The 20,440-nt window shown below is 37.3% G+C and overlaps 1 protein-coding gene across 1 annotated transcript in view; it reads left to right on the forward strand.

Annotated features, from left to right (window-relative positions):
• LOC127452250 (BAI1-associated protein 3-like) overlaps window positions 1-19,380 on the forward strand; it is a 70,667-nt gene extending 51,287 nt beyond the window's left edge. The window contains exons 24-33 of the mRNA XM_051717597.1: window positions 2,854-3,069; window positions 3,831-3,899; window positions 4,021-4,100; window positions 5,758-5,866; window positions 11,173-11,244; window positions 12,373-12,456; window positions 14,033-14,153; window positions 14,236-14,359; window positions 15,692-15,897; window positions 18,328-19,380. Coding sequence (XP_051573557.1) covers window positions 2,854-3,069; window positions 3,831-3,899; window positions 4,021-4,100; window positions 5,758-5,866; window positions 11,173-11,244; window positions 12,373-12,456; window positions 14,033-14,153; window positions 14,236-14,359; window positions 15,692-15,897; window positions 18,328-18,431 — 1,185 coding nt within the window. The 3' untranslated portion in view covers window positions 18,432-19,380. The remainder of the gene's footprint in view (window positions 1-2,853; window positions 3,070-3,830; window positions 3,900-4,020; window positions 4,101-5,757; window positions 5,867-11,172; window positions 11,245-12,372; window positions 12,457-14,032; window positions 14,154-14,235; window positions 14,360-15,691; window positions 15,898-18,327) is intronic.
• Window positions 19,381-20,440: the final 1,060 nt, after the last annotated feature.

A 20,440-nucleotide genomic window follows, 5' to 3' on the forward strand; every position in this document is an offset into this window, starting at 1 on the left:
GGGTGAGTTGAGGATTTCTGCACAAGTTTCCAAGTTGAAAGTGCGACTTTAAGTGACGTTTCATTGCACTTTTCCACATAGGAAGTTGGAAATTCCGACTTTCCGAATTGAATGGAATGGAGCATAATGCTGGCAATGACAAGGATATTTGATTATAATGAGGTCCACTGTTGCTAGGAGTATAGAGCTGTTCAGTCATGATGTCAATTGTAGGCCAAACCATGAAGGCTAATTCGCAATGGGTTCCCTCTGGAATTTACAATGGGTTTTTAGAATAAGGATTTTTGATCTGAGTAAAAAAAGCCTGTGGTAAACATTACTTGAAGCATTTTTTTGTTTTACAACATACAGGTGCATCTCAATAAATTAGAATGTCGTGGAAAAGTTCATTTATTTCAGTAATTCAACTCAAATTGTGAAACTCGTGTATTAAATAAATTCAATGCACACAGACTGAAGTAGTTTAAGTCTTTGGTTCTTTTAATTGTGATGATTTTGGCTCACATTTAACAAAAACCCACCAATTCACTATCTCAAAAAATTAGAATACATCATAAGACCAATAAAAAAAAAAAATTTTAGTGAATTGTTGGCCTTCTGGAGAGTATGTTAATTTACTGTATATGTACTCAATACTTGGTAGGGGCTCCTATTGCTTTAATTACTGCCTCAATTCGGCGTGGCATGGAGGTGATCAGTTTGTGGCACTGCTGAGGTGGTATGGAAGCCCAGGTTTCTTTGACAGTGGCCTTCAGCTCATCTGCATTTTTTGGTCTCTTGTTTCTCATTTTCCTCTTGACAATACCCCATAGATTCTCTATGGGGTTCAGGTCTGGTGAGTTTGCTGGCCAGTCAAGCACACCAACACCATGGTCATTTAACCAACTTTTGGTGCTTTTGGCAGTGTGGGCAGGTGCCAAATCCTGCTGGAAAATGAAATCAGCATCTTTAAAAAGCTGGTCAGCAGAAGGAAGCATGAAGTGCTCCAAAATTTCTTGGTAAATGGGTGCAGTGACTTTGGTTTTCAAAGAACACAATGGACCAACACCAGCAGATGACATTGCACCCCAGATCATCACAGACTGTGGAAACTTAACACTGGACTTCAAGCAACTTGGGCTATGAGCTTCTCCACCCTTCCTCCAGACTCTAGGACCTTGGTTTCCAAATTAAATACAAAACTTGCTCTTATCTGAAAAGAGGACTTTGGAACACTGGGCAACAGTCCAGTTCTTCTTCTCCTTAGCCCAGGTAACGCCCCTCTGACGTTGTCTGTGGTTCAGGAGTGGCTTAACAAGAGGAATACGACAACTGTAGCCAAATTCCTTGACACGTCTGTGTGTGGTGACTCTTGATGCCTTGACCCCAGCCTCAGTCCATTCCTTGTGAAGTTCACCCAAATTCTTGAATCGATTTTGCTTGACAATCATAAGGCTGCGGTTCTCTTGGTTGGTTGTGCATCTTTTTCTTCCACACTTTTCTTCCATTCTTTCACTCAGCTTTCTGTTAACATGCTTGGATACAGCACTCTGTGAACAGCCAGCTTCTTTGGCAATGAATGTTTGTGGCTTACCCTCCTTGTGAAGGGTGTCAATGATTGTCTTCTGGACAACTGTCAGATCAGCAGTCTTCCCCATGATTGTGTAGCCTAGTGAACCAAACTGAGAGACCATTTTGAAGGCTCAGGAAACCTTTGCAGGTGTTTTGAGTTGATTAGCTGATTGGCATGTCACCATATTCTAATTTGAGATAGTGAATTGGTGGGTTTTTGTTAAATGTGAGCCAAAATCATCACAATTAAAAGAACCAAAGACTTAAACTACTTCAGTCTGTGTGCATTGAATTTATTTAATACACGAGTTTCACAATTTGAGTTGAATTACTGAAATAAATGAACTTTTCCACGACATTCTAATTTATTGAGATGCACCTGTATATTGCATGTTGTCAAACTTCAAGTGTGAATTTTGAAGCCCCTGTGCTTTTTGAAAATGTAAATTACTATTAAGGTGCTACATATGGACTGCAGCGGTTGTCCAATTCACATTCATGCTTATGGTATGGCTGTGTGTAATTTATGTTTTAAAATGAAATGTGAAAGTCTCTACGTAATGATAAGGGCTGTCAATCGATTAAACATTTTAAAAGAATTAATCGCAATTAATCGCATAGTAATATTTTCCTGTGAAAGGCCCCCAGATAAAGGTAATTTAGAATAAATTAATTATAAACATAATATATAATAAATATATAATTCAGACAATTCAAATAGATTACAAAAAATACATACGTATATTGTGGCAACAGACAATTAAATCATTTAGACAATACAAAAAATTTCTTTAAAAGTCAACATACATGTTTTATTGCCATAACATTTAACCTAAACCTATTATTGCCCTACATCCCTCTGCTCTATTTTTAATTGTTGGTCCATGTACTCACCCATCAGATGGATGCTTTTGGAGCATCTCACTTTGGTGGCACTGCATCTTTTATGAGACATTTTTCTCATAAATCGAAAACTGGAAATTCCAGAGGGAACCCCTGGCTCGAAAATGCTTATTCTTTTATGGGTTTTAGGTCTGCAAACTGAACAGCTCTATTGTGGAGTGCACAATAAGGAGGTGGAAGCTGCGCGGGTTAGACGTATCTGTAAATCAGACATTATCAGTGCATCTTACCTCGTTAGCAACCCCTGTTCATTTTTACATTATATTTCTCTCTCTGCCCCATTTAGACCTCCTTATTTTCTTTCTTCTTTTCTTTCCACTTCTTTACCGCTCCTTTCCTCATTTCCAATATCCCCTCCTCTTCCTCCCTCTCCTCTCCCGGGCTCCTGCTTTTGCGCAGGTTTGCATCGCTCTTAATAGCACAGAACATGTGCGCGTTTACCTAGGGGGTCTGCCGCGGGAGCTGGACTGGCGGGGAGTTGAACAGGCCATGGAAGAGTCATGCGGGTTGGAAGGGAAGGAGCAGGTCAACAAGTCCCTGAATGGGCAGCTCTACAACGCTGACAACGACCTGCAGAGGGAGGCCAAGCGCCTAATCGCACACCTCATTGATAAGGTAATGGCATACACATTATATCAAGAGCACAGCTTAGCTGCTCAGAGAGCAGATTATATCAACAGCTTCAATACAGTCATCATGAGTTTGGTAAGATGCAACGTGCAAGATACATGCACTGCACATCCAAGTGTGATGTGCTAACACTGCTGTCTGTCACTTCAGGCACAATGTGGTTTACCTCTAGGACATGGTCTGGATCAACATCCTTGGTCGATAGGAATGTTGTTTTAGGAACAGCAAGCATTGCCTTTAACAGCACACCCATGGGCCACCCACAGCCTGTTTACTGATCAGCTGATGCATATTGCACAAAAAAAGTGTTTTATGAAAATTACTAGCTCCAATCTGATTGGCTGGTTTTACAGAGTTTCTGTGAGTTAGGGTGAACAGGGGACAAAGTTTTGTTTGAGGCAATTAGTAGCAATTAATCCTTGATTTTCGTTGTTTTCAGAGATCTATCCTACTTCATATTTTCTTGCTACTCAGTGTCATGTAAAAATGTAAACTGTGATTAGTCATTGTCAGTGAGCCTCTTTCTGTCTAACTGGGCAGTTCTTGCAGATTAAGCTGCTAAATGGACCAAACTTGTTGCTGAAAGACAAAGGTCTAGCTCTGCCTAACTCTAAACCCAATCTTACAATCATCCTTGAATGATTGCTAGATAGGTGTATTAATTCTAACTTTAACCCAACCCCTCAGATCTGAGGGCAATGCTTGGCTGATGTTCCGGGGTCATACTTTGCCTTTGTCCTCCACAGATGCTTCCTGAACTCAAGAGATGCATTCAACACATCAGCCTCTCTCCAGACTCCATCAACAATGATGAGGTAAGTACGAATAACTAGAGAACAACATTAAGTTATTTAATATTAGCTTAATTCAGCTTTGGCCTAACATTTAGATTGCATTTCCATGTGTGTCCGTGTCCTCTCTGATGAACTTCTTCAGGCAGTATCTCCTCTGATGAAGTACCTGGATGACACTCTAGTCATCCTCAATGAGTCACTGGTTAAGGACAGTCTAACAAGGTAATTACTTTCTTGATTTAGTGACAAGGGCAAACCTGAGGGGGAATCATTGAAGGGATAACCGTAATGACAGGGAATTGCACTTAGGTGCATGTTCTTCAAGCAGGGGCGGACTGGGACTATAAAGTGGCCCTGGACTTTCTGGCCCAGAGCGGCCCACCAAACCCAGACCACAACACACCACACCATTACACACCAGTTCATTGATTTAATTTTCCGGCTCAATTTCAAATTTTTGTGTTGAAAAAAAATACATTTCTATTGACTGCTAGTCATGACAACGGGCCCCACCAGTGCAAAAATTGTCAGAACTTTAAAACATATTAAACCACTGTAAATGTGATGAGTGGATTTTTTTAGAGAAATAACATGTCCGAAAACTTTTTTCCCAACATATAGATGTTATGTTAAAATGTACATGAAAGTACAAAGGAAAGTGTGCACTTTAGGTGCTGTGACAAATCAGCATTTCTTCAAAGTTTTTAAAGATCTTAATCACCTTTCAACTTTTTTCTAGAAGTGCAAATAAACTATTGTCTTAGTTAATATGAGGTTGTGGAAACAAGTATAATAATAATAAATTATATATGCATATATAGCTTTACAAGATAAAATGTTGTTTAATATAGTTAGATGAAGAAAGTGTCACACAGCAGGACACTGATGATAGTGCTTAAAATTTCATGTTACTCACATAACTATGTGTAAATGTTTATTTTAAAAAATTAGTGAAAACAAATTTGGCCAGAATATGTACATATATAAATATATGTAAAACAAAATAAACATACCTCTTAAAGTTCAGAACTTTGGAGATATTTTGCAGATTAATTGCTCATATTTTCACTCTCTGTGAGTTTGTTGCATCTTTATATCTGCAGTGTTTTAATTCTTCCCCAGATTATTCTTTAGAAAAAGTGAAAAGCCCTATGCTTTGACAAGTGCTGTTTCTGCTATCCTTTAAACAAAGTAAGCCATCAAAGACTCAAATAGCCACAAAGTAGTCTTTTTCATTACTTATTTTCTGCATTTTTATCATGCTTGAACATTATTCAGCAAGCCGTGCTTCAGCTCCCAGAGATGCTGTGCGGTATGAATAAATTATGCAAATGACTATGTACTGCTCATAGCTTTACAGTTTGCTGATTTTATTTACGCTACTTTTATTGTATTTGTTGTAACTTGCAGTTATTTATCATTTAGTGATTATTCAGAGCTCGTCTTATACTTATGTTGTTTTTGGTTGTCACCATTATTGTGATTTGTATGTCAAATAAGGAAGTCCACATGAGGTACACAGTTTACGCACTCATATAGATATGCGCTCCGATGTGTAAGTAATTTCAAAATAAAAGCAATTGAATTGGCTTGTCTTGCAGAGTTTATTGAATTTTCGCTTTGTTATGAGGTCCGTGCGGGCATATTGGAGTCTAGGGCGGCCGCCTATATCACCTGTAGGACGGGCTGGTACATGCGCAGCAGTGTGCCAGTTCAAATTATCCAGCGGCCCACCAGGAAAATGCCCGGTGTTCCCCATGACCAGCCCGCCCCTGTCTTCAAGTAAATAGGGCACTATGAAGTGAGATGAGTGGAAAATTACTGTGCAGAAGGTCACCGTGTCTGTGAGTGTGATCTTTTTGTTTGTTGTGTGTCCCAGGGTTCTGCAGAGCCTGTGGGAGCTGCTCCTGCGCATGATCCTTGACACTGTGGCGGAGAACAGAGGCGTCCAGGTGGAATTTTACAGACGGTTCCAGTACACAGTAGAGGTCAGTGCAGATGAGTCATAAACAGTGTCATGTCTTTGGAGCCAGAGCTATTGTCGGATCCTTTTAATACTTAGAGAGTGGTGCTGAAAGCCAACTACACACCATTACTAATTAAAAGGTTTGGCTATTTCAGCTACACCCATTACTAACAGATACATAAAATTAACCACGCAATCATACTAGGGCTGATGATTAATCGAAATCAAATCGAAATTGCAATATGACCTCGTATGATTTTAAATCGCAAAGGGCTGCGATTTAATTAAATAAATAAATAGTCTGCTAGCTTCAAAGTTTATTTGCACTGCTCTGTCCAGTCTGTATTAAGTTAGAGCATTATTACAGTGTTTTCAGAGCGGTTCTGTGCTCTACAACTCTATCTCATGTTTGAGTAACAGAAGTGCTCAGAGTTCGGTTCCGTTTGCTTACGTGAGTTAAGCGCTGTATTTACACTAAACCGGCATGTCCAGCGTAAAGAGGTTTTTATTGTCATCTGCGGTAGCAGCATCTCAGTCTACCCCAGGCATAGGTATTATAATAATAACGCGCAATACAAGATGGGGTATAATTCAAGCATCTTTGTTAAATGATTACTGAGTAAACAACATTAACAGTAGGGCTGCTCGATTATGGCAAAAATCATAATCACGATTATTTGGTCAATACTGAGATCACGATTACTCATTGACTTTGGAAACATCATGGATTTATTGAACTTTTTTTTTTTAAGAAAACTTGTCTTTTTTACAGTGGATTTCCTTGAACTTGAAATGTAAACTGCACTGGGTAGGGGAGGAGGCTATTGTCATATTATTATTATTATTATTATTTTATTTTACATATGGTAGTCAAATAAAGAAAAGCCTCCATCACCATCATTTACTGCAGGGGAGCTCACACTTCTATGGAATGAGATCTACTTTTTCATCATGTTATTGCAGCAAGATCTACCATGTACAATAAAGGCTATACATTATCACATTACAAAATTTCAGTAGTCGGTAGTGAAATTTGAAGATTCTCAATACCAGCTTCAAAACAATAACTCTAACTAATATATTAATTATGGAAGAATGGTTTCAAGTTCTTAAGTAATTATTACTGACTAGTAAACTGTCAGTAATAACATAATAAAAAAACTGCAATGAATAGAATTAGATTAAAAATAATAGAACAGAAAAAGCAAATGAAGAAAATTCAGTGGTTTTTTTAACAACTTTAGATGTTTTTAACAGCAGTAGGCAATCAAATATTCAAGTAAACATTCAGAATGAAATACAACATAAAACTACTACAGGTCTTCACTGTATGATTATAATACATGAATACTTATTAAAGCTACTAAAGTTACTCAGTCAAGAGCAGTGAGTGTTTTCTTGTTTTGGTTGTTTGATTATTATAATGACACTCTAGACAGCAGCAGGTCTATTAGCTTACATTTATACTTACAAGTCCGACATTTTTATACAAATCCACTTTTTTTCTCAGCTGTTTACGTTCACTTTAGACCAGATGACTGCATTGGGATTGGTATCCCGCTGGACCCAACACAAATCTCGCAGGAGCGGGCGGTTTTATCTTTGCTGCGGGTGGGAGTGGGCGGTCAAAAAATATACCGCGGAAATAGATAGCGCTAACAAGAAGGATGGAGTCAACAAATGAAGTTGAAAAGAAGATTAAAGCGGGTTTTTACTGTACAAAACCAAAGCAAGGCAAGTCTGACATTTGGACAAATTTCTCAGTTGTTACTGACAAAAAATGGAAAAGAATTGGACTTTGTAAGTTGCAGCAAATGTGCAAAAGTATTAATATACAACGGGCACAAATCTGGCACCTCTGGGTTGAGGCGACATACCTGCTCTGTTCTCCTGGGTCAAAGTAAGCTCTCCTTCAAAGATAAAACACTTCTTCCTGCACATATTTTGAATATAATGTTTTTGTAGACTCCGCTGCAGCCTAACAGTTGTGATGTTTTGTAGCCTATCAAAAGCTGAGAGAGTTTTATTAGGCTAATAAAAAATAGCCCAAGTTATTTGTCATGTGTGGTGCTTTACTTTAGCTTGACGTGAACACGTTTATCTTATGGTCCGTTTAATTGATCGCAGTGTTTTATGTCTGTTATTCTGAACATTTAGCATAGCCCTAACATTTGTGTAAATTCTTCACTATCTCTACAAGCTGTGACAGAATGTTTGCGGGTGTGGGCGGGAGTGGATACACACGTTGCGGGAGCGGGTGAGAGTGGAACACACGTTGCAGGAGTGGACGGTAATGGTCAGAAATTCAGCGGGAGCGGGCAGGAGCGGGATTAAGAAAACAGTCCAGCGCAGGGCTCTACTTTAGACATTACTCTCTGTGTTTACATGAATAGCTCACCAAGATGGGCATTTTGGTGGAATTTTGAAATATATTTGACCATTCAGGCGCGCATTAGCACAAGCATTTTCAGAACACATGCACATGTTCAGCACACACACGTACGCCACCTGTCAGTCAAACTGGGCGCAGTTTCATTGCTCTGGATTTCTTTCAACAGTAGAATAAGAATATGAACTTTCTAATAAGTGACAAAGGCCTTGGCTATCACAAATATAGCCGGTTATTTTTTCATTATTGACATTTTAATCAGTCAGTTTGTCTGGTTGGGCAAGTAAAATTCTCTTTCACTTGCTCCTTCAAAAATCCACTTGTCCCGGACAAGCGTTAATGTCAAGTCCTGATTAAATATTGCATTCAACATTCTCCGATAACAATTTTTTCTTCTGCAGTATAGTAAATGTGTGTTGTTTTAAAGGAGTTTTATATATTATTTTGGAAAACAAGCCAAAAAAGACTAATCAAAAATGTATTTTTTTTCCAGTGTATATTGGGCTAAGACTACACTCTCTCACCTTTGTTCACTTCGATCTATCTTTAACTCACAAAAAACAAACTTTCTCTTCTTAACAGAGCTGTGTATCGTCAGTTTTCTTCATGATAAGATACACACAGTGAACGTGACACATATATTATTGTGCCCTTCAGGTGGAGTCGGAAATATCTTAATTACAAGTTCCAAGCACATAAATGACCCCGCAAAGTTGGATTAACGAGTGGGGAAGTCGGAATTCTAGATGATACACAAATTTCCGTGTTGGGACGTTGGAAGGGGCGTGTCAACATGAAAGATGATAGGAAGTAATGTTTTTGCAAAATTATTTCAACTTCTGTAATTTATTTCAATAAAATTATATTTGTGGTTTGTTTTAAGCAAATTAATTAATAATATATTGGATACCATGCATTAATAAATCATATATGTCGTTTATAAGTGATGCAGATTTATTCACTAATGTTTACCCACCAGTACAACAGAAAAAATGCTTTTGCCATCGTTCATTTCATAATTGTTTACGTTTGGCTTCTTCTGTATTTTGTTTCCCACTTGAATGCGTGACATGTCGTAGTAACGAATGCCCAACTTGGAGGTACGAGCTTCCCAAGTGCACTTGAAGGCAGCATATGATTCACTACGTCATGAGCCATCACGGTATGATCTAGCTGCAGCAAATGTGCGTGAGTGACGAGCATCTCCACACCAGAGTGTGCATCAGCCAGGAGAAGATTCAATCTCTTCCCCGGTCACTTCACGCAACTCATAGACGCGGTGCTGACCGCACAGAGAAATGCCAGTTTCTGAGTTTATTTTAATTTTCTGCTTCCTTATTATTTGAATTTTAATAAAGGATGCTTTAAAGATATAACGTCGGGGTGTTTCATTGCGAAACGGAATGCGGCACAATAATAGTTTTATCTCGATTATCTTGTTTTCATAATCAATTAAGTGCCCAGACCTAATTAACAGTAGCACCTTTAGAGACCAGAAACATGCGCTCTTCCTCCATTCTCCTGTCTTTTGTTCACAAGAGAGCGTCGCCCTTATTATAATCCCAGCAGCAACAAGTGAAAGCGGAACTAATATTACCAACATCCAACAAAATTAAAAGGAAGGAATGTACACATAATATATATATATATATATATATATATATATATATATATATATATATATATATATATAGTATAATATAATGCATTGTTAAATGAAATCAAATAAAATCATGAATACAAATAATTAAATTAAATGATAAACTAAACAAAATTTTCACTTTACGTTTGATTACACCAATGGTTAATCAGTTCAACTTTAGTTTGACATTAAGCCTAGTTTTTTAGGACTATCTTATATACAGTAGAGAATAGTTTGTATAACTAATATTCAAGTTGACTAGGTTTAAAAAATGAATGATGATGATTAGTGGGCTGAGACCCTATCACAAAATGTCTATCATAATCGCAGTTCAAATTGTAATCGCAATATTTTTCAAAATAATCGCAATATGACTTTTTGTCCAGATCGTGCAGCCCTAAATCACACAATCCCTTTGCAATACAACTATGGGGATACTTTACAGTAGGGTTATAGTCATTAACATTCATTTATTCATGACAACCCTTGAAATAAATGGAAGGTTTTATAATGGATTTGACAAGTTGGTCTTACGCTGCTGCTGCTACAGAACAAATACAAAGACTTGCTACTATTAGAACATACACAGACATGCTGTGTTTATGCTGTGCTGCTTCTGCTTCACATTTAGGCATACATACAATACCCTTGAAGCAGTTCTAGACATGTGGTACTGGGGAGGATGTGAGTTTCAGAGAGAAAACTCAGAAACTCTCCTCCTTGAAAATGTTCAGCAAGCACATATGTAGTGTTCAGGTGTCCACATACTTTTGGCCATATAGTGTATGTGCACTGTCAGCTGGTCAGTATGAAGGGTTTAATACAAGTTTACTGCAAAAGGCAAGTATCCACTTGCCCAGTTTCCATCAGCTTGCATTCACAGTCATGGTTTTCACTCACATCATCCATGGCATATTCAAAGCACATTTGATATTAGTCAGTGCGCATGACCGCACCTCAGTAGAGAATTAAGGATGTCCCCACTACAATTACAATATGTGAGATCCAGTATTCCAACAGAGAGGAACTGGCAGGAACTCATGACAGATTTACATGAAAACTCATGAAATGCTGCACGAGTGCGTGGGCTGAACATGTTGTTTGCCATATACTGTAGTTGGTCTTTTAGCATAACAAATCTCAAGATTGTGTTACAAGAGTGTGTGCAGGTCTGCTGGACTCCATTCAGTCATGTCATGGAAAAAGAGAAAGAAAAACAAAATAGAAAGTGGGAGTTGCATTGATTGTCAGTCTGGTACAGCAGACTTATGATAAAATAAGCTCTTTTTTTGTGCAGACACTGGTGCGGTTCTTTAATGCTGATGGAGAAGGGCTGCTCCTGGAGGACCTTAAAAATGGAGATTACAAGGTATGGACTTGACCAATGGCATGGGCTTAAGCACTGAATGTTTTTGGAAAAGCTGAAGACACATCTCTTCCACAAGCACTTAACCTGTCCACAACCATAATGGCACATCCTATTTAATATATTAAAATATTAAAACAAATATGTTATCTTTTTGTCTACTTATTTGCATTTTTTACTTCTGCTCTAGCTTCTGTATTACTCTAACTACTATTGGAACTTGGCAGTGTGATACTGCAGATATTGCTGGCTTTTGTATGACAAATTTTTTGTTATATTCCTCATTTTAAGTCACTTTGGATTAAAGCATCTGCTAAATGATAAATGTAAATTACTAAATGTAAAAGCCCTGAATGTTTTTATCAACTTGTCTTCACCAGAGGATAAGTTTTCATGCTTGGTCATTTTCATCACAGTAAAATCCATTTAGTACTGCAATTATGTTGTTTAATTAAGACAAGCCAGACTTTTGACTATCGGAATAAGTTTATATCGTTATTACAATATCAGCATATTTGATCTTAATCTGCCATAAAGTGGAGGCTCATTTACATTCTGCAAAACACACCAAAGAAATTAAACCTGTTTGTTGGCATGGTCAAAGTTACCCACCATCCAGAAGTAATAAGCGCCAAATATTTCACAGACGTAACTCTGAAGACAAAGCATATTCATTTTAACAGCCTTTTAACTTCTAAAGAACACTTAAAGAAACCCGGTGAGCAGTGCCAAATTGTCATCAGTGTACAGTGTGCATTAGACCATGCAAAGCCAAAAGAGACAGTATTCTTGTGTCTTTTTTTAACTACAGTTTTAAAATGCAATGATTTCCAACTATTATTTAGGTATGAGACTAAGATTAAGGTCAGTGGACCTTTTTAGTCTTAGATACAGTAATATTGAGAGAATTACTTAATAGAAATGACTCACTGCTCATAATGCTCCAACAATTATTATAAAGTGTATGATATTCTAATATGTCAAAGGATGGCCCCATACATATTCACAGATGTCTGGGCTAATTCCCTAATATCCATTGACCAAACAACTGCCCCTGACCAATGATACTGATGAATGCTGCTTACAAAATAAAATGATTCATGGCTTCATCTGTTTTCCCTCTTTTATCAGGCCCTGGACGATGAGCTGCGTCTGAACAAATGCTCCTCCTTTGAGCTGATCGAACAGTATTTCCTGGAGAAAATCTCCCAGCAGGTGGGTAGGAGTCCTGCTGAGCTGCCACAGCTTTCAGCTCCAGCCCTGCAGAGAGAGGAGGTGTTGATTAGGCGCTAAGACATCACAAATACTATTCCTTCCTCTGATGATTAAAAGTTTACATCCGTCATTTCCCCTTTGACAAAGTGTTTTTTGCACAGTGTAAGATTCTGAGTAAAGTCTTTGACTGTGTCTGAAATCCTGGTGAGCTGACTCGCTGTCTGCTGCCTACATGGGCACCTGTCAACTTTAACAGCATCCTAACCTAAACAAAACCTTATAAACATCTTATTCAAAATGGTTTTCCTTGGCAGACACCTTATTAACATTGTTAAAGGATCCTTAAATCGTATTCGCATTTGTGCAAGGATCAGATACGTCAAACATAATTTGTTCTTGCGTGTCTCGTGACTGACTATCATTGACATCAACCTGAACTATTCCTTTCAATGTTCATTCATGCCTGAAAATCAACTAGTGCTCCTTACGTGGACTCCATATCTTAGGGCCAAAACATACTTTACGCAAATATGTGAAAACAGATGCATCTTGCAATGGTAGGCTCGATTTCACACGTTGTTAAATTATGAAAGGGGTCAGACCGTTCATAACCAATTCATATCACAATGTGTGAACTGTCAGCATCTACAGTGAGTTTTCTCTTTCAACTTAACTACTGTCATGGTGGCGCAATAGTTTGAAGAGAATAAGTAAGTTGAAGTCAATATATTTATAGTTGCTATAAATATATTGACTTTAACTTACTTGCTCAGCAATATTCTCTTCAAGCTGTTGCTCCACCATGACAGTAGTTACCTGAATAAGATCGCATCCAGTTTAATAGCACAGACATTTGAAAGTAACTCTATCATCCCCTTGAGTACTGAGGTTTGTTTCCACCACGGTAAAGCTAGAACACATGTTAAGCATGTTCAACTGGACCACACCTTGGCAATGCGATGGCCAAGCGCTCGCACCTGCATTCATGTACTTGCGTAGACTATGTTTCGGCCATTAGAGCTGATTCTAGTACTATTATGTTGCTAAGCTAACTAATCAGTTCTCTAAAAATGTGTGTAAACATGTAAACGTAGCACACACAAATAATAGGTTAATTTATACATTTTTAATTGGATGAAACTATTTCCTCTTGATACTTTTCAGTAATAAACAAAATATAATCAATATTATCCTTGGATACGTCTTCCATCTTGTATGTAATGTTTCACAAAGTTTGGGAATTGAAATGCCTTACCCATGAATGATACAGTACTTAAAATGTGGCTGAAAATTTGTGAAGTATGTCACAGAAAGTAGCATCATTTTGCTACTTACAACTTAAAACAACATTTGTATCAGGGAAGCGCCTTTGAATACCCAAACATGATGTCTTGATAAGCAGCTCACTAAGTTTTGAGACAGCCTCTGTTAGTAATATTTTCACAAAACTAAGCACATTGTAGAGTCACAAATGGGGCAATCTCTTATTAGTTCTAAACTAAAGATTCTGGTTTTAGACATATTTTGTGCTATCAACTCCTATAATGTGTATATAAAATGCACATTTGCTTTACAGCGAATCCTAAAGCACAGTCGGTTTGGTCGTGTCAGTGTGAAGTGTTACTATGATGCCCCTGAGCAAAGACTCACTGTGGAGATACTGCATGCAGCTGATCTCATTGCCCTGGATGCTAATGGTAAGCCTGCATAACAAATGTTCTTTTGTTCTTCCTTCTTTGATCTGAGCCTCAATTAAACTCATGATTCCTGCCTTCCTAGGCCTCAGCGATCCATTTGTGATCGTGGAGCTCTGTCCTCACCACCTCTTCCCAACAGCTCGGAGTCAGCGCACTCAAGTGAAGCTTAAAACCCTGCATCCTGTGTTTGATGAGCTTTTTTACTTGTGAGTACCTGACCACCTGCTCACTGACAAACCGTTAGGTCACGATGGTCAATGAGTCCTCCACCAACCCAGTAGTTGTTTAGTGAGGTCAGCTAGTTTTAGATTTTTTCTGCTGTGGTATTAGCACATGCTGTGTTTTAGCTATTAGACAGTTTGCACAACACAATACTCTTGGAAAAGGATGCATCTTTAACTTTATCCTCTTTAATGCACTACCTAATAGCCTTACACAATCAGACGGACATCTTTGACCACTGCATCTTGAGATGCACTGCTTTTTTGAACATCTCAGCCATGAGCGATGCGTTTTTTTAAGAGTCAAGTTTAGAAATAGCTTCACTATTAAAAATGTCTTAAGACTAGTTTTCTTTTTCATTCCATTGTTCTTTTTCTTACTCTTTTTGAGCGCAAGAATACATACTACTGTTTGTTAACATTCCCTAAGAAACACGCATCCCATTAGGGTCAGGTGAACCTGAAATCAGCATAATTTTACAGTGATTCCTTAAAGGAATAGTTTACCCAAAAATGAAAATTCTCTCATTATCTACTCACCGTCATGCATCCCAGATGTGTATGATTTTCTTTCTTCTGTAGAACACAAATTAAGATTTTTCTCAAAAATATCTCAGCCTCTGTAGGTCCTCACAATGCAAGTGAATGGGTGCCAAAAATGTTATGATCCAAAAAGCACATAAAGGCAGCATAAAAGTAATCCATATGACTCCAGTTTTTAAATCTATATCTTCAGAAGTGATATGATAATTTTGGGTGAGAAACAGATCAATATTTAAGTACATTTTTGCTAAAAATTTGATTCTCCCTGCCCAGTAGGGGGTGTATGCATGAAGAATATGAATCACCAAAAACACAAGCAGACTGTGAATATTAAAGTGGAAATTGTCATAACAAGGAGGAGAATTTATAGTGAAAACATACTTAAATATTGATCTGTTTCTTACCCACGCCTATCATATCGCTTCTGAAGACATTGATTTATCCACTAGAGTCTTATGGATTACTTTTATGCTGACCTATGTGATATTTGGAGCTTCACAAAAGAGCAGATATATTCTTCTCAAAATCTTCATTTGTGTTCTGCTGAAGAAAGAAAGTCAAACACATCTGGGATGGCCTAAGAGGGAGTAAATGATGAGAGAATTTTCATTTTTGGATGAACTATTGCTTTAAGACTGATGAGATGAGTCACTGAGGCAACCCACCAAGTCAATTTAGAAAAATTTTGTTTTGCACATCTCTACTCACCATTACCTTGTAATGGACAGAACACTGTTGGTACTGACTTTATGAGTCCCCTTTGCTTATCCACAGCCATGTCAGCCCTGAGCAGTACAGACACAGGTGTGCCTGCTTGACCTTCACTGTGATGGACTATGATTGGTTGTCCACTAATGATTTTGCTGGCGAGGCCGTGGCCCCACTGAGTGACTTCTGCTGGCCAGGCAGACCGAGTGCCACGCCTGCTGGAAAGACCCTTCAACCCATCATCCTGCACCTGTCCCGCCAAAAACCAAGTGGTACGCTGACCTGTCCAATTTATCACCCACCTGTGACATAAGGCAAATTTCTCTTTAACAGTAGATATAAACTGCCTCCTGGGTTTATTTATCTTCTAAGAAAGGGGTACTCAACACATTATTCCAAGACTTTATATACTTTATATTTAAAGTATTTATAGACTTCTGAGAGAGGAAGCAACCTGGTATCTTTACAAAAATCTACAGTTTTGGCAAACTAGCCACAAAACTTGCCACAAATTTGCTGCAAATTTGGCATTCATTATTTTCACATGCAAATGAGCTTGTAATTTGCAGCAAATGTTTGCTAGAAGTTTGCAGCTCTTGACCGGTGGGTGGTGAACCTTCAGCAAACCCTTTGGACAATTTGCCGCAAGTTTTCAGCAAAGCTCATTTGCATGTGAAAATAATCACTGGTGCATTTGCAGCAAGTTTTGCCATGAACTCTTGATTGTTGAAAGGGCAATTGGCAGCAAATATTCAGTGGCCCCATAAAGTATTTAGACAGATTTAAATCACTATAATAAATTGTGAATGGTATTGCATTAGATAACAAAATATAAAAAAGAAAATATACATTACCGGTCAAAAGTTTTGAAACACTTACTCATTCTTTATTATAATTTTTTTCACATTTCAGAATAATAGTAAAGTCATCAAAACTATGGAATAACATAAATTATGTTGTGACTAAACAAAATCCAAAATCAAATGAAAACTGTGATATATTTGAGCATCTTCAAAGTAGTCACCCTTTGCCTAGAATTTGCAGACATGTACTCGACATTTTCTCAACCAACTTCTTGAGGTATCACCCTGGGATGCTTTTTAAACAGTATTGAAGGAGTTCCCATCTATGTTGGGCACTTATTGGCTGCTTTTCTTTATTATTTGGTCCAAGTTATCAATTTCAATTTCAATTTCAATTTTTTTTTTAAATTACATTTTAGTTTTATAATGAAATAAATTAATATGGTGGCACAATTATATTTTTGTCTACAAAACTAATTTCAAACATTTAAGCATACGCCTTCAGATCAAAAGATTTTTAAGATCATGAGAAACATTTCAGTCAACTGTTTCAAAACCTTTGACCGGTAGTGTATATATATTTTTTTACTAGTGCTCAATCATTTTAAGTCACTTTGACCCAGAATTTTTTTTTTTTTTTTTTTTTTTACATTTAAATGAATATATCTCAACAACAGTTTGGAGTAAACATACAATACTTATACCATTAAAAAATTGAGGCTTAATCATTTCAGCTGAGATCAAATCATTTAATGGTTGGCTCTTGGAGTCTTTCCTTTTTGCACAGTGTCCATAAAGTGCATAGTGCATAAAACTCAGTGAACATTTGCAAGTCCCTTAAAGGGTTAGTGCACCCAAAAAAATACAATTACTTCCCCCTCATGTCGTTCCAGATGTGTATGACTTTCTTTCTTCTGCTGAATGCAAACAAAGATTTTTAGAAGAATATCTCAGCTCTGTAGGTCCATACAATGCAAGTGAATGGTGGCCAAAATTGTTATGCTCCAGAAAGCACATAAAGGCAGCATAAAAGTAATCCATACTACTCCAGTGGTTAAATCCATATCTTCAGAAGCTGATGATAGTTATGGGTGAGAAACAGATCAATATTTAAGTCCTTTTTTATTATAAATTCTCCTCCCTGCCCAGTAGATGGCAATTTGCACAAAGAATGCAAATCACCAAAAACAAAAGAAGAAAAATGTGGAAGTGAAAGTGGAGATTAAGATTAAAAAAGGACTTAAATATTGGTCTCACCCACAACTATACTATTACTTTTGAAGACATATATTTAACCACTAGAGTTATATGAATTAAATTTATGCTGCATTAATGTGCTTTTTGGACCTTCAAAGTTCTGGCCACCATTCACTTGCATTGTATGGACCTACAGAGCTGAAATATTCTTCTAAAAATCTCCATTTGTGTTCTGCAGAAGAAAGAAAGTCATACACATCTGGGATGACATGAAGGTGAGTAAATTATGAGAGAATTTTAATTTTCGGGTGAACTATCCCTTTAATTTAAGAAAACCCTTCGTTATAATTGTAAAGGAATTATTAACTTAAGGTGTTTGGTGCAGCAGGTGTTTCTGGGTCAAAGTGACTCAAAATGACCGAGCAGGTCGCAAAAATATTATTATTCAAAGGCTACATAAAATATTATCATATTAATATTAACATGACAATGAAGGTAGTAGTACTTTTAAGACCTCCCTGTTTTGTCAGCATTCCTTTTTTAACATTGCTTGATGCTGTTGTAGCCTGTCATTTCTCGTTTCTCTTGAAAGGATTTCCAATTACATGTGTCATTCCCTATTGAGAGGTCTGCCATCAAAATATTATTGTTGTGTCTGGTCTGATGGATTCATTTCTGACTCTGTTGTTTCTCTGGATACAGAGAAGCCCATCATGAAAATGCTGGAGGCGAGAACGGGAGACAGAGAGGCGCAGGAGTTTGTGCGAAAGCTCAAGGAGATTGAGAAGTCAATGGAGGAAGAGTAGTGTGTCCCCCGTAGTGCACGTATTTCTGATGGTGGTCTTTTTTACCTGTTGTACTATGTTTACTCTTCAAATGAAAACTCTTTTAAATGTGTATTTTTCACTGTTGTCCTGATAAAAAGGTAAGATCATGTTTAAAGATCAGTATTTTATTGCTGTTCAGCACTTTATGCTGTGTTTTAATGTTAATGCCTGCTGATGGATCTTATTGTTAATAGAACTGTATGATTTACAGCTTAGATTGACTTGAACTTTGAAATACTAAGGAGACAATGAACGGATGTTTACTTTTGAGGAGTTTCAACAAATGCTAGAAAGTACTAGAATTTCTATACACACCACAGTTTTGAAAGTGTAGCACTGGGCAAGAAAGAGAGGCAACATAATCTTGATAAATTATTCATGTAATCAAAAAGCAAGAGCTGATATGCTAATGTTTACCTTATTACTGATCGAAAGTGTTCTCTGTTCATTCTTATTAAGGCAAATACTTTCAGAGAAGTTGTTTAAATCTTAAACTGTGAATGTCAATGAGTATTTGTCCTTGAATCAAACTGGATTGTGTTGAGATTTAATGTAGCATTTCTGTAAGATGTCGTCATTCCTAAACAATGTATTTGTTTATGCCAAGTGGTTAACAATTTACGGGTTTAGTGTTCTATTGCATTTGTTTCTGCTAAAATTCATTGTTTTATTGGCAGTAAAATATTATAAAAAAACTAGGGTACAATTAAGGGCCATGTAACAAAGGCTTCTCACTATGATTTTTTTAATCACTTAAAAAAAAAAAAAATACTGTTGTGGTACACTGTAAAAAAAAAAAAAATTGTCAGGTAACTTGTGAGGTAACATTTAAGTGAACTGGTTTTATTCAAGTTAAAATTAGGTTAGATCAAGTACAAATGATTCCTTAAAGGAATAGTTCACCCAAAAATGACAATTCTCTCATGATTTACTTACCTTTAAGCCATCCCAGATGTGTATGACTTTCCCTCTTCAGCAGAACAGAAGTGGAGGTTTTTATAAGCACATTTCAGCTCTGTATGTCTAAGTATACAGGTGCCATCAGGCTGGTGGCTACTTGATGGTCCAAAAGGCAAATTTAGGCAGCATAAAAGTAATCCACACGACTCCAGTCAATCAATTAATGTCTTCTGAAGCAAACCGATAGGTTGGTGTAGGAAACAAATAGATAATTCAAAAGTTTTTACTTTAAATATTTGCTTCCGGCCAGTGCTGGATTCCTGTTTAAAATGACCTAACTCTTGCGTGATGTTCCTTTGTTGTATACAATTGCGCTTGCGTCATGTGATGCGTCGACTGCTGGCAGAAAGCAATTTTTTTAATTAATAAAGTTTTTATATGTTTTTTACACAAACCTATCAGTTTGCTTCTGAAGACATTAATTGATCAACTGGAGTCATGTGGATTACTTTTATGCTGCCTAAATATGCCTTTTGGACCGTCGAACAGCCAGCAGTGTCATGGCACCAATTCACTTGCATTATATGGACATATAGAGCTGAAATCTGCTTTAAAAATCTTCATTTCAGTTCTGCTGAAGAAGGAAAGTCATTCACATCTGGGATGGCCTAAAGGTAAGCATATCATGAGAGGATTTTCATTTTTGGGTGAACTAACCCTTTAAGGTAACAACTGCATGTACAGTATCCACTTTTAACAGTGCACCATGGTACAATGACAGTATCAGATGGTAATACTATGGTACAGAATGATATACCATTCATTTACCATTGTATTTGCATAGGACTCCAAGGTATTTCAAAGAATGGTACCTGTCCAAGAAACCATGGTATTCAAAATGTCATAGTATTTTTTACTTTTTTGGTACCTTTGTGAGTTGGGACACTGTGGGGGTTTATTGGATTAACTTCATGTTTTTTCCATCTCTTAATTAGCTTCTGTTCAGCTGCTTCCATTCTAATGGCTTGTTACTTTTGCTCACCAGCATCTCACATCTTTTGACCTTCACACTTATCATGTGCTGTTCA

The sequence above is a fragment of the Myxocyprinus asiaticus genome, chromosome 14 (assembly GCF_019703515.2).
Source record: "Myxocyprinus asiaticus isolate MX2 ecotype Aquarium Trade chromosome 14, UBuf_Myxa_2, whole genome shotgun sequence".
Lineage (NCBI taxonomy): Eukaryota > Metazoa > Chordata > Actinopteri > Cypriniformes > Catostomidae > Myxocyprinus > Myxocyprinus asiaticus.